Source organism: Symphodus melops, assembly GCF_947650265.1.
Source record: "Symphodus melops genome assembly, chromosome: 10".
Classification (NCBI taxonomy): Eukaryota; Metazoa; Chordata; class Actinopteri; order Labriformes; family Labridae; genus Symphodus; species Symphodus melops.
Window position 1 is genome coordinate 21,966,135 of NC_136700.1, and position 15,583 is coordinate 21,981,717.

Sequence of the window (15,583 nt, forward strand, 5' to 3'; positions counted from 1 at the left end):
TGTCTCATACTAGCCTAATTCCAGTCCTCTGCCACCTTTTACAATACAAAATACATTTGATAAAATGCCCTACTAATTGAATTATATTTAGAGGGCAACTTACTTATTACCTGGTGTGGTTTGACATCAACCAAGGTCTGTCGGTTGATAAGAAGAAATGTTAAACGGAAGTTCTTAACAAACCACAGCTACTGTGTTTTATACAGCTGTCTTTATTTCAGACGTCTGAGCAGAAAAGTTATTCCAATGTGGGAGGATTTTACTGAACGTCTTAAGGGGTTTCAGTTTGTAAAACTTGCAATAAAATGTGCCTCACCCTGCTTTTAAAAAAAGCAGAACCACCAAGGAGAATTCCAGGAGTCTGGAGGACATTGTTAGGTTCAAGTGGCCCACAGTCGTTTAAGGCAGTGATCTGGAAAACGTGTACATGTGATTGGGAATCACAACTCATTCAAAAGTAGATTCTTCCTCATACTGACTGTCAATACTTACCCACCTGTCTGCAATAATTCTCAAATCATGTGACTTTGTGCAAAATAGAAAAAATAAAAATGCTGAAAACCTTAGGATACATGACCCAAAGAGTTTATGTTGTTATTATGGGGGAGAATAAACTGCAGAAAGAAAGGATCACATAAATAGACATTAATGTGTTTATTTGACCATTCTTGTGAAAAAAAAAAAATCTCAGACAGCAGTATCTGCCATGTTCATTACACATACCTGCCATTTTCATTACACATACAAGGTACACATTGTACAAAAATAAATAGCTTAAAAAGGAAGCTGTTATAATAAAATAGCATGGTCCTTCACTGAAGGGATATTTAGCCTAATGCTCTGTCTGTTTTTTTGATAGCATACTGTAAATTAACAACAGGAATGAAGAACTCAAATATACATACAAATATACATGTGAAAACAACTGTGAGTGTTTGCATACAATGCATTTACAAGTACACGTTTGGAATTGAATAAAACCAATACTATTTGCCATATAGATGATAATGTGGTTATCATAATATCTCTAAAGAAGCATTTACTGCCTCAGCTGTTCTTTTCTACGCTCAACCACAGTAGAGGGAAATTCTCGGTCGAAGGTTTTTCTGGTTATAAATAACTTGTCATCATCTAGACTAAATCTTTTACACACCGTGTAAACTCAACCTCCTTTTTATAAATACTACACGTCTGGTTCAGAAATGGAACCGAATGTTCTAAATGGCATATTTTAGCCAAAGATATTGGGTCAGATTAAAGGTCAACGATTGGTTTCCCCCAAAGTTTAATAATGCAATCTTTTTGAAATATAATCACTGATCTAATTTGGGATGTATACAGAAAAGAGAAGCAAATCAAACAGGAGCGCATTTCCCAGAGGTTAAAAGTCCCATTGCATTAATCATGTACCTACCTATGTAAAAGTTAAAAGGCTCGATCAAAGCATTATGGGGGTTTGAGTTCTGTGGAAGACACTTACAGAGGTATATTTACACTGTGCTGGTGTTTGACAGCAGGTTTAATGCCTTTGTTCAAACCCCACTCTAAGTGACAGCAAAACTAAAAAAAAAAAAAAAAGGATCATTGCAGATTATACCAGACTTCATACCAAAAGTTTCTGTCTAAAGTGGGACTTGAAAACTTCTCTTTCTGGAGAAAACACGCACACACAGCACCTTCATGTAGCATCTTTACATAGCATCACATGTACATCCTGAGGTAGATTTCCTTTGTTTTGCTTCTCAATAGTGGTTGTAAAATGTCAACAAAAGAAACTATATTTAGGCAAGAGCCAAGTAATGTCAAATGAACAGTTAGTTACATGGATGGATAATGTGGTCACGGGCCCTGGGCACAGACATTTTAAAGGCTAAAAGCAGTTTTTTCACAAATGAAGGAAACATAACGACTACAAACGTTTGGAGTTGGAAAAAACGCAGACACAAGAGCAACCTCAAGTATTTTATGTTTTTTTGTGTTATTTTGTGACATTGATATATTTATCTATCTCTGTTTGTTTTTGTTGCTATTCTATTTTTGTGGTCTCTTCATATCTCTTTGTGATAGTCGTATGTGTCATTGTGGTTATATTGTATCTCATCATCGACATTTGTATCTATTTTTTGCTACTTTTGATTATTGCTTTATGCTGTAAGTCCGTTTTATGGCTTTTCTAGCTTGTTTAACATCCATACCCTTTCCTCACTTGGACTCCTATCCTGCGCCCAGTCTGCCTATTCAGTAATCCATCGATGTTTAGTAAGTTTAATCAGACCAAAATGGCAAAGTTCACCGTTCTCTTGTCCCTCATAAGCACTCTTGGTTGAGACATTCTCCAGAGACTGGTTCTGGCATTTTCTTTGGATCACACTTCTCTGACTCAACAGTCTTCCCAGTGTAGTCTATGCAGAAGACGCTGCGCCGGCGCTCCCCCTGACCACAAGTTCGTGAGCAGGCGGACCAAGGTCCCATCTGCCAAATGGGGCATGGCAAATCCCCACAGGCCCTGATGTCTATGGGCTTTAGATCTTTGTCACACTGGCTGGAGAGGAAGCCCGCATTGTCTCTGCATTCAACATTTCTCCTGGACCACCCGGAGCCACAGCTCTTGGAGCACTCGGACCATTCCCCCAGCACCCAGTCAGGTACATCAAATGCGTGGATCATATGCAAAGACGGCAACATGATCTTCTTCTCCTTTGATTTGTTGAAGGTCACATCTTTGGGAATGAAAAAGGTGTATTTGACCTTTGGAGGGTTGGCATCCCCAGCTGTTGCCAGGATCTGGATGGTGATTGCCTCCTTCAGCTGCCTGAAGCTCTGGATTCTCTCCAGCGTGGTGGAGGAGCCGCTGTACTTTAACACTGCACCCATTACAGGAATGTCCTGCTCCACTGTAGACACTGAGAAGTTACCATTTAGGATATAATTGCCACCTTCTCTCTTTATAGCCAGGTAGTTCCCATCATGTTTGATTTCTCTGTTGCTCCGCTGTTTGATGTCAATGTTAGTCGCACCAACAGGAATCGTGACAATGTCACTGTAACCATAGCTGGTGGAGAAAACAGAACAGGACTTAGACAACTTAAAGAGACCACAAGCAACTTATGCTTGTCAAATTTGATAATTAGCATATGCTTTCTTCTTGTCTAGTTTGTAAAAAAGTTAAGTATGTTTTAGAGCCATAGATTAGAAAAAATTGCTTCGCTCAGCTTAGAATACAAAATTGGCTACAGGGGAATGAAGCAACCCTTTCTAGTTCAAGTATTTGTTGGTGAACATATTTCTTGGCAAAAAACAGATTCGGATTCTTTCAATGCTCCTGGTGAAATCCTAACAGTGGAATTATTTCTTTTGCTGCATTAGTGATAATGAAAAGGTTTTGCTCTACTGCGATAGTGAAAGGAAAACGCATAAATACATTTTGGGTGAATCTTTGCACGATAACTGTAACATGTCATTTTAATCATTTCAGTTATTCTTTTCCTATTAAGATTTTTTTTTAAAAACACTTACGTTGCTTTGTTGTAGGAGCCTGTGATCTTTCTGCAGGTGAGTCCACTTCCTCCGCACACTCCACACTTATCCACTCTCTTGCTGGAGCCGATCACTTGGTCGCATCCCGCCTTCACACACTGACCTTGGACACACACTGATGTGGTGTCAGGTCCACAGGTTGTCCCATCGATCACCTGCAGAGACACATAGGCGTGTTCATTGCCAAGAGAGTTAAAATCTGTCAGATTCAACTGCATCTTGAAGAATATCATTAATTCATTGGTTAGTATCAAGGCTGTTTGATATATATTAAAGTGCGTCATTATTAATCTGCTAATATAATACGATGTGATATGATAGGACACGTTACGATATGATACAGAACAGTACAGTACAGTCACTTTTTTGTCAATTTGAGGAACTTTGTCTTGGACTGCAAGACCTGCACACATTTAGCTGTCTCCACAGTACTAACGAATGATGAAGATGATAAGATTGTTAAGGCCCACAAAAAGCCAAAAGTTCTACTGCTGCACTGTAAGTGTATTTTTGATGCTGTACCTTGGATTCAAACACCTTAAATTCGCTGCTGCCTCTAGCTCTGCAGAACAGCTTACACCGGTCTCTGGGAGAAACACCAGCGTACTTTGGTATCCACTGTTTCATATTCCCATTGAAGTCCAGGTAGTTGGGGCTGTTGTACTTCTCACACTGCTCCTCTCGGAAACTCTTACCTGAAGGGGAAACGGAAAGTCAAGCTTTGTGTTCAAGGAGTTCAGACCCTGATAGGAAGCTACCGGAAATATAATCTTTTTGTAAATGTCAAATCATGATAAATCATATAATAAAACATTTATGTTAAACTCGTTTCACAACAAACATTAAATGAGACATATAAAGTATTATTCATATAAAAACTCTGGCTGTAAGCAGTTTAAAAAAAAAGAAAAGGAAAAAAATCCTGTCCAGGGCTGATTCTCACCTTGGTTGTTGTCACAAGACTCCGTGTTACAGGACTGGTACTGAACCCTCTGTCCCTCACAGTATTTTCCTCCATTCTGAGGCACCGGGTCGGTGCACTCCCTGTACGAGAACTCCACCCCTCCTCCACACGTCCTAGAGCACTGCTGCCACGCTCCCCATTCGCTCCAGCCACCGTCCACAACCACCTGTGGTCAAACACAACGAGAAGAGAGCAGTCAGAGTGGTTGGTTAGAACTCCGCGCCAAAGGCAATCTCAGCTGTGTAGCCCTGACCACAGTCTGGCTTCTGGCTCTGAGGCCGCAGTGTGTTGGCAGTCCAACACTCCAGGCTAAATCTGTGTTGAAGTTCGGCACGCGCCTTCTGTCTGCCTCTACCCACATTCCTGCCACATGTGTCACTCACCACCAGTGGAAGCTGCCATGCTGCAGCTTTGTAAAGTAACATATAAAGTGTGCGTGTTTGTGGATACATGTGTGAGTTCGCAATTTTTGGGTGTCCTTTCCAGAAGTTTTATGAGTTTGGATCAGCTCATGTACCAGCTGCCAGCACGTCTGGCTTCATAAACAGATGTGTGATCATAACACAAGGAGAAGATATTAAGGCAACCATGCTCAAATGAAACACCAAGATGTATAAATGTTCTTAAAGGAAATATAAAAAGGCATCAAAAAGCAGCTGGATCTGAAACTCACCAGAACCATAAAATGTAGTGATCTGTACTTTTATCTTCTACGGTTCATTCATGTTTTCCAGATTAAAACTGCATAACGCTGCCATACTGAAAATCATTGTATCTCCACTAACTGAGATACTGTAAGAAGTTAACTCTGCTGATTTCTAATGGTAGTTTGAACTGACTCTCTTCCAAGGCTAACCTTACAGTGTCATTCATAAATCAGCAGATTTCCAACACAAGTTTTGTATTGATGACCTGAAATGTTTCCCCTAAAACATCTGTTTTCTCAATAAAGTCTGTATTGCTTAGTTCATCTAAAACAAACGATGAATTAAAAACAACTGAAGCTAAATCATGCAACTGCATTTTAGACATAACTCGAGGAGGTTGATGGCGTTTATATCACTCAATCAGGGAGCGACTGGTGGTATCGCCATGAACGTAATAAAGCAGCTTCATTCTTTTTTTCTGCTCGCCAGAATGTTTTTTTTTCGCACTTCGTTGATACTGTGGCTATATGTCCACTATCATATTACATTGATAAAAAGGAAAAAGCGGTTGATATTATTATAACCATAACCCACCTTCAAATCATGCCAATCAGCAGCACAGATTAAATGTTTGTGTGAATTCTCTCTTTAAAAGCTAAACACTGAATCGCAGAGACAAGGAACAAGGGGAATTTGCTTCTCTTAAGAGTTGCTGATGAAGTGTAAGGACTACAAACTTGATTGTTTGTTTTTTCTGCCTTTATAACAGCAAAAAAGCCCATATCACCATGAACTATAATGTGTGTGTTTGAGGGGAGGGCTTTTCAGCAGGATACATCTTACAGGTTCTATTTATCTACAAATTAGATGTGAAGCCAAACCATGACTACCAATCCTCACATTAAAATGGGATAACTTCTGGTTCAAAAAAATCCAAGATAATCATGGCCAAAATATAAGGAGTGTTTATAGACAAACTGTTTCAGCAGACCAACAAAGGCTATTGCAGCAAACACCTGGAGATGATTGGCTATAACAAGAATAAGAATAAGATGCCTAGTGCTGCTTGGATGAGCTCAAGAAACAGCCTTACCAGAGGCTCCATCACCTCCTGGGTGGGCATGCATACTCCATGGAGGCAGGTGCTGTTGATGCCACAGCCAGTGCCGTCAGCCCACGGCAAACTGCCGTTCTTGGTGGAGCACTGCATCGTTCCGTCCTCCTGACACCACAGCTGGCTGCAGATATCACTGTCTGAGGTGTTGGGACAGTGGATGAACTCCTCTCCAAATATCTGCTGGCACTGCTGGTCCAGGCTGTACTTGGTGCCTGGCAGCTCTCTGGGTAATGACATGGTGCTCTCTGGGACGTCCAACAGGCAGTCCCCTGTGGTAACAATAGAAAAAAACCAAACACAGTATGAATACTTTTGCTTGGAGGTTATTGCACTGAATATTTTAAATGTGTTGCTCCCTATGTGTTATGTGACAACAGCGGAAAAATATTTAGGTCAAGTTCTATCCATTTTATAAATATAAATCATTAAATCTAACTAATGGGGTGCAGTTTTAAAAATGCCTCATTCTCCAAATCTGGAAATTTAACTCTAGTAAAAAATCTTAAATCTTGTCTAAATCTTAATGTAGGTATTATTCTGCTAATGATTGCTTTTTATATTCAATAAGCTTGTTGTCCGGAGTTGTCAATGACGTCCCCAGTTTGGAATCGGCATTCTCAGCCACATTAATTTTTAGTTGGAGACTTTTTCTCAACTGATAAAGAACACATTCTGCTGACACCAGCTGTTGCTCTTGGCTGAGGAGGCGAAGAACAGGAAGAAGTCCATCGTATGAGTCATCGGAAAAGACGGTTCACTGATAGGTCTTGCAAGGATACAAACAATGCACGATGCAAAACATGAGCGAAAGAGGGTGAGGCAAAGAAAAATAAAGAGAAACAGAAAGAGAAGATGTGGAAATCTAGGGCAAGATAAACCATCCGTATAACACATAATTTAAGGAGCGACATGTTTAAACAGAAAAGCTATCATTAAAGCACACAAGGCTTAACATTATATTTTATTGATTTCTAAATCAACTCTAATGACAGAGCCACAGACCTCCATGCTGGCAGATGGTCTCTATTGGGCTTCTTAATTTAAGATTTATCTTCAGTGATATTTATCATATAAACCTGATATATTTCCTACCGTGTCCGTTGTCAAAGAACTCTGTAACGTAGAGAGCGCTGCAGGGAGACCAGGGTGCAGTCTTGTTGAGGCTGACAAACAGAGGAGCCATCAGGTAATGTCCTCCCAGATCTCCAAAAAGCCTCTCACAGGTCTTGGAGTCATCATGAGGCATACTCAACACATGACCTGAGATGGGGAAAGATTCTGTTAGAATTGACTTACTTATATGAAAAGGCTGCTGTTTCCCTCTGACATCCAATCAGGCTCGGATGCTCAAAGTGTGTGTTTACGTTTAATTCAACTATTTGGGCTATTTTACAACAGGCTGCAAGTATTTGCATTTAAATGTAGAACATTTGTTTTTGTTAGTATTTTTAAAATATAATAAAAATAGTCAGAACGTTAGTTAAATTTAATGTGTTGGTGCCCCCAAATGTGCATGTTAAGTCAAACCATGCTAAGTGTAAATCTGGAGGGACACTGGTCAGTATTTCAAGTCTAAAGAAGAAACATGATACCCTATTGGCTACTGTAAAACATCAGCTGACAATAACAACCACTACAAAAAAAACATCATTGTTTTAAAGTCCTTCAACAGCATAAATGAGACGGTCTCTACTGTAGCTGACAAGTTAACATAATGTAAACTAAAAATTGGTTGATGTTAGCTGTTTTGATTTCGCTTTTGGAGGCAAATATAGACATGCAATGTGTGGTTAAGGCCCAAGTTTTGACATCTATTGTCTGTTTTGTTTCTTATTAGTAGATAAAGGTTTAAATGATAATGATTCGTCAAATGACTTACTGACAAATAAACTGAAAATCTGAAATACTGTCGCCCAATGTTTAACAACAGTGGAAATGACAGCTTGCACTGACGTCTAAGGAAAATGGCTGTCAATGAATTTCTAAGGTTCCTTTGCATCAAAAGTTGTCATGAACAACTGAAGGAAACTCTAAATATAAACATCATTTTTTTAAGTTTCCATGAATCTTTTAGCCCACACCAGCCCACAGAAGAAGACAAAAATGTGCTCTGACCGAGCTCATGTGCAGCTGTAAACGAAGCTTGCAGTCCGTTGTCCTCAATGACTGAGCAGCTCCTCTTAGGGTCACACATCGTCCCGACATCAGCCACACCCAGCGTGTCGCAGCTTTTCTGTCCACAGATGTCCTGCAACAAAGAAAAGGGAAATACTGAAACTAGAGCACCCAGGGAATAGTGATCACTTGACAAATGGGAGGATTTTCTTGCCAGAGAATCTCCTTTACCTGCAGTTTTGTTGTTGTGCTTAATTCTTACAGTGGTTTCTCATCTTGAGACGAGACTCAATCTAACTTTTTTTTTTTTTTTTCCTTTGGGGCATTTTTGCCTTTATTTGATATGACTGTTGCAGACAGGAAAATGTGGTGGGAGACAGTGGGGGGTGACACGAAGGAAAGGCCAGAGGTCAAACACAAATCAATGGCCGTTGCACTTTCACACTCTGTTTATCGGGTGTGTGACATAACTGCTTGGCTATCCCTAATATCTGCCAACATATCAGTCGTCAAAATTCTCTATCGGTTATCAAGCTCAAAAGTGTCAAAGTTTACTTTTTGTATCTATGAATGTAAGAAGTGGCATGTGTATTTACATATCATGTAAACCATTACCACAAACTCCACGTATAGCAGTCAGAATCTTTTATGCCACTGGAGGTGGCTTTACCACAAGACCAAGTGACAAAACAACCATTCAAGCCAAAGTGTATAAATTCAGTAACAAGCACATATACAGACATCATGATAAGAAGCCTTTTAGAACAATAAGAGTTATTTTGTATTGTTGGAAAGTGTTCTCTGCCAGTGGAACAAGAGAGAGTAACTATTTGTATGTGCCATAAAACAGAAAAGCCACAGCAGCATACCAAATACCAACCGTGACATACCAACCAGAATTAACTCGTGCCACTCGAACAATAGCTTCATAACACAAACAACATGGGCCAAACAAAGAAAATACATTCTTCCACTGAATCCAATTCAACTAGTTCAAATAAGTTCAGGCTAAATTACTGCCATGGTGTGGTGTGGTCATGATAGGATTTTTACATGAATAAATAATTTGGAACCCTGGAAAAGGCCTTCATTATATTCATTAAAAAGTAGTATCTTGAAAGAGCTCCCAAGTGGACCATTATGAGTTAAAGTCATTATTCTGCCTGACTGTTTTATTAATCAAGCCGGATGGACCTTCAACATCTATTCATGTCAACTTGTTTTTCAGCCATTTGTAGACAAATCAAAAACATGTTGCTGAGTGTTTCCATCATAAAAAGCAATCAAAAGCAAATAAATTATCCTGGGCATGCATGTATTGTCCAGAGCTGTGATGTGGGAGATTCAGAAATCTTTCCCTGCAGATGAGGAAGCCTGGCGTTGTAGGACGGAGATGGACGCCTCCATGGCCTTGCCTCAGGCTTAAAAAAACCACAAAGCAGAGCGGTCTATAATTCAAAACACATCTGTACCCGGGGCTGCCGTTTAAACACAACCCAGCATGTGTTTGTACACCTTGTTCAACAATAGCACTCATTAGTACAGACACACTGACACAGAGGACAATGAATGGGTCAAAACATTGGCTACAGTCGGCGGACATGCAATACCACACATAGAGGACGAGACCACAAGAATGCATGAGAAAAATGTTTCCACTACAAGAAAGAGAGCTTAAGTTTAGAGTTTCACAACAGCCAGTAGCAGCAGCAGCCTTCTCTTATGACTGTCGCATGCATGGCACACATATGCAACCCTGACCTGGCTGTGGACTCAAGCCCTGACCATTTAGAGTGTCCCTTATCATGTCAGGTTTGATTTGTGGCGGCACTAAAGTTAGCTCACCCACGTGGAGCCTTCCGTCCTCTACATTTCAAAGCATATCTCCGCGGAAATGGAAAAACAAACATCAACTGGGCTTGTGTGGAAGATGGCCTCTCCGATGGAAAGCCTTTGCAACAAGTCCGCGAAACCCCACATGTTCTATTCATCATTTCCCCAAACTAGGCTCAGCTCAACATGCAAACGTCATTCAGTAGGCGGATAAATACCAAGCTTGTCATCAATCAAGCTGCAAACAGCAATGCACTTAGCTATAAAAGTGTAATAATGGAGAAGTTACTAGCATATGCATTGTCTGCTAACACCTTGTCAAAGTGCACATACCAGAGAGGAGACGGCAGCCAAGTACAGCAGGACAAGCCAATCAAAACACAAACCCTGAGGACACATGAACTTATTTCCTGTTGAAGCATCCATAAAACACAGTTTGTTTGTTCTCTGTTGATATTCCCCCTGCTTGGAAAAGATTACAACTATTCCATCTTGTAGATCCCTTTTCAGCAGCTTAATTCACCCTGAAGGCTAAAAGGGCTTTCCTTAACTTCCTCTTGGTTCATCCTTTCTTTAATCTCAAAAAAGTGGTCCTAAAAGATCTGACATTAACTGTGTCAGGATATGGATGTCAATTTCCAGCTGGGACCCCCCCACCCCCATCCTCCCCACTTGTAACAAAAATTGCACCTGTTTTGGTGAAAGGCACTCTGGTTTCAAGTAATTGTTGTGTGGTTTTGAGTCTGCTGCTACTGAAACCACATCATGCCCCCCAGCTGGACAGAATTCCACCAGTGCTTCATTCATGACTCATCTCTGCTCAATGATTGCTTTTTCAGTAGCGAAAAAAAGAAAAAAAAATGACTTTTTAGTATAATACTAGACTTTGAAACACATAACTCCATTCAATATGTTTATGCAACTGCACTCACCAACTTAACAAACCATAACATGAAACAACCAGACTATACACACGACGTATTGCGTTTGACTGCTTTATATAAATCTTTTTCTTGTTCAAAAAATGCTCTGTAGTTTTTTGTCTTCTGTGAATGACACAATATCATTGCGAATGAAGATTACCCATCAATGATCTCTCAAATGTCAGCGGTGTATGAATGTGTATGAAGTTAAAACTGGTGAACACTTTTCATAGCAGACTCATAGCAGTGTAAATGCTTTACAAGCTCAAATCCATTCACCCCTCTCTCTCTTTGAAAAGGAGATATCTGCTCTCCATTGGACTAACCTGACTAAATAAAGGTTAAATAAAGTGTAGATGATGGTGTGTTTTGTTGCAGACAAGTCAACAGCCTTTCTGGAGCTGTGTAAAGACACCAGGCATGTTTTTGCCGCTCACCTCTCTGGTGAAGAGCATGGCGGTGTCATAGTGCTCTGGATGTCTCTGGCTTGGTGGGTTGAAGAGCTGCTGCCAGGAGCAGAAGTTTCTCAGAGCCACGCCTCCATTGCTGGAGACATCTGGGCCGACCTCCTCATCCTCCACCACCAGCATCTTCACCAACACAATGTTCACCGAGTTCTTTATGCTGGGGTGCTTGTACAGCTGGGCGGCCATCGACATCAGGGTTAGGATGTAATGCTGGAGAGACAGGGCACAACATTTTAAAACGGAAATTTCCAGGAAAACTAACTTGTTGGCCTTAGACTTTTGAAAGTTTGGACAGCATGAAGACACAGTAGAGGATAGATATAAGAACCCAGGGATGGTTTTACAAATATCTCATACCTGAAGACATTAGTATTGTCATGATACCAGAATTAAAAACATAAATACAATACTAACTTAAGATCAAATATTTAAGTGCTTCCATTGCACATTATGTTTATGCTGGTTATGAAGCACGTGAGTATTGATCCTTCTATATGACTGACAAAAGAATAACATGACATGCAGTGTGTTTATATATTTGTGTTATCAGTATTAGTGTGTGGCTGAAGAGACATTGGACTGGACTCTCCTCTTTTGATAAACTGTCTGCTTTCTTGAAAGGGAACAAGAGCAGCAAATGTGACTGATCTTGAAGAAGAGACCCCCTCTATGTTTTCCTCTAATCATGTAGTTTGTTCACCTAAACAGGAATCCCTTTAAGCTTAAATTGCAAACATTTGGCACAGTTACATGTATTTTCATCTAATGCATTCAACCACTTCCAGCTGAATAGAGGCATCGTGTCTCTTTCTTCTTCTTTTCCAGTAAAAATATAGTAATCTATAAATAGTTTCGCCAAAATGTTTTTTTTTTTGTTCCATTCCCCGATTGTGTCATGGGATTGTGTAGTAATGTGCAGGCTTTTCCACAATACTGTCAAGAGGTTGTGTTTTAGAGGAGAGCTAAATCACTGTGAACGTGGGTGTATTGTGCCATGATGTGTAATGTTAAGTCTTCGTCGGCTGTGCTGAAATCATTTTTCCTGGGAACTGATGATTTTCCCGTATAAAAAGTTTTTCCACATGTGTTGCTCACTACAAATATACACTGACACACGTTAGTTTGAGCTAAAGACCTCCAAATCATTAAAACTGCCCCTGTTCACAGAAAATCAGAGCAATATGGACATTATTTGGAACATGACTGGGAACAAAAACAGATATTAAGCCAGTGCATCAGCTTCACCCTAAATATGTGTTTGTCTTTATTTTCTTACTGTAGTTGTAGTAAATGTTTGGCAACAGAAGAGCTTGTTAAGTACAGACAGACAAGAATGTGTCTTTTCCAGACTGTGCCAGGATCATGGACTGTCTACTGTTGTTAAAGAATTTATCTCCAGAATAAATGCAGGACAAATATTGATACATATATTTCTATAAAATCAGCACTTATCATTTAAACATTAAATAATTTGGCAGGAAATAGCCATGTGATTAATTCATCATTCTAAGTAAATACAGCATAGGACTAAGCGTTGTGAATCTGCCCTGCATGATGCTGAGGGTCTGCTGCCAAATCGTGACCAAGTCCTGAGGAATGTGCCTCAGCATTTCTTGCATTTCTGTTGCCTGACCTTATTCTCAGTCTGTGAAAAACAGGGAGCACACCGGCTTCCTCCTAAGCTCCCTTACTGCCAAAACATGTTTTTATGAAACGGCAAAGAGCAACTAATTCCTGAGACTGTATCTCTGAGCTGTGAATCCTTGCAGAGAGGATTATGGAAAATAAAGTGTGACGTCTTGAGCAGTTTATTTATGGTAAAGTGGAATCCGTTCAGTTCAATGATGGTGTGTTTAGGTTCATATGTTTGTGTGTGTAGGAAAGAATGAGTTCATAATGTCTGACCTTTATTTCATCTCCATAGAAGTGGGCCATGGTTGAGTCTGCCACCACCAGCGTTTCTATGAATCGTGGCGCGGAAACAAAGCGTCTCCGGCGAGGTTCCCTTCGTGCGTCACTGTCGGTGTGCGTAAAACTTTCCCCGTTGTGCGTATCTCCTCGGCTCTCCGCTGCCTCGTGATCAAACAGTAGGGGAACACTGTGGCTTTTAGTGAATGTCCTCCTCTTGATGACATGCAGCTGCTCTGCAGAGTCTGGCCCCATTCCGCCTCGAAGTTTTGGCTCAATTAAATACTCTTTCCCCTCCGTTATGAAGGAGCCAAAGATGCCTGAGCACAAGCTGACAGACACAACCGAGTTCTGATCATGATCCACATTCCCGGAGTAAAAGCAGCTCCTCAGGTATCCTTCACTCTCCACTGTCTGGTTCATCAAACCCTGGAGACCCGCGGCAAGTCCGACACCTGAAGCGCTGCGTAAAGAGCCAACATCTCTGGCTTTGATGCGCTGTATGGTGAAGGAAGGTGCGATAAAACTAGTGTCTGGAATGAGATTTATAGTCATGTCCTTGCCAAATGCGCTAAGAATAAATGTCGGTTGTTCCTCACTTCTTTTCCAAAAGCGACCTCTAATTCTTCCATTTATCCGGACAGGTACAACATCCTCTGATTCAAATGGAGTGGAAAGTGTTGCGTTTATTACGCACAAGAATAAAAATAAACAACACAACGTGGAACACATCTTCTGCAACTCGCACTGCAATCAAGAGTCGCAAAAATAAACAATTTATTTCAGTTTATGTCCTCAATCTGTGGGAAGTTGAGCGTCGTCTCCAATCAAAAGTGAGTCCTCTTGAATCTTTACAGATCGAAAGGGATTTTCAGTGCTGTAGAGTCGGTCAGGGTCATCGAAGTTTGACTAGTTCTAAACGTCAGTCTCTTTGAGTTTTCGTTTCTAATCTATCCAAGCCTTGTTGTGCCACTCACCAGCACCGCTGCAGTCTGGACACTTCGGGGGTATTTATACTTTCTGCTCTTCCCTCACATGAGGGGGTTTATTTTTGATATCCTGCGTTTCTGGAAATTCTCCTCCCACTCTCGCACTTCACGAGACACTCGCGGATAAAACGGATCCAATGAGAAAAGGCAGACACTCCCTCCTTCTAAAAAAGCTTGACAACCGCGCACCTATTATTAACCCAGAGTGTTATAATGCAGCGGCAGGACATCTATACTACGCATAGCTGGAAGTCCGCTCCTCAAGTTATTTCGGAGCCCTGTGAGTGACAGGCCCCCACAGAGCCCGGAGCCCCGCAAGGCCAAGATGCTTTATCCCCGCACAAAAGAGCACTGCTGGACGGAGAGAGGCGATGTGTGTGTGCTTGGAAAAGACCACACTGCACACTGCGAAACGTTTATTTACATGAGCAGAGCTTTTAGAAAAATATCATTTAATTGCTTATGCTCATCAAATTAAACTTTTCATAATACATTATGACGAAGTAAACAGACTACGTGCTTTCAATTCATCCATCAATACAAATGGGCACTGGCACAATACGACCTTTTTTGTTTGCAAAATATTTAAAAAAGAAAACAAATAAATCATTCTTGCGCAAACAAATCCTGCTGAACATGGAGTTCATGCAGTTATAGGGATTTGTTTTTCTAAATTACACGTCTGATTTAGAAGATCAAAATCTTTTTTTAATGTAAGAATGTTTATTAAGCCTGAATGCCAGGAATGTTGTTTTAACAATGTTTATTAAGCTGTAGTTAAAGTATTTTGCCACAAGATGGCAATAGAGTATAACAGACTTGTTCATACCTTCACATACGCTGACGTTCCAGTGGACTTCTTACTCAAACAGGTGTCGCTCTTTGCCTGCATTGCAATTTGAAACTGTCTTTAACTTTTGCATGATGATGTGGAGAAATGCCATAGTGTTAAAGTCTATTTATGTAGTTATTTTTTTCTGATTTTATAGTATTTGCGTTTGTAATAAAGAGAAACAATCAATTTTTTTTTTTTAAATGTATGCAAATTAAAGTACGAAATACGCAAAAATGGCACAAGATCTT

General features: G+C 40.4%; 1 protein-coding gene across 1 annotated transcript; it reads right to left on the bottom strand.

Annotated features, from left to right (window-relative positions):
* Positions 1–641: 641 nt before the first annotated feature.
* Positions 642–14,483, bottom strand: LOC306830620 (A disintegrin and metalloproteinase with thrombospondin motifs 8-like). Its single transcript, XM_079354207.1, has 9 exons — positions 13,509–14,483; positions 11,574–11,813; positions 8,381–8,513; positions 7,358–7,525; positions 6,242–6,534; positions 4,481–4,667; positions 4,060–4,232; positions 3,517–3,692; positions 642–3,052 (listed from the first exon to the last, which is right to left on the bottom strand). The coding sequence occupies exons 1-9, from the start codon at positions 14,241–14,243 to the stop codon at positions 2,308–2,310; spliced, it is 2,850 nt and encodes a 949-aa protein (XP_079210333.1). The 5' UTR covers positions 14,244–14,483; the 3' UTR covers positions 642–2,307.
* Between the last annotated feature and the right edge of the window lie 1,100 nt (positions 14,484–15,583).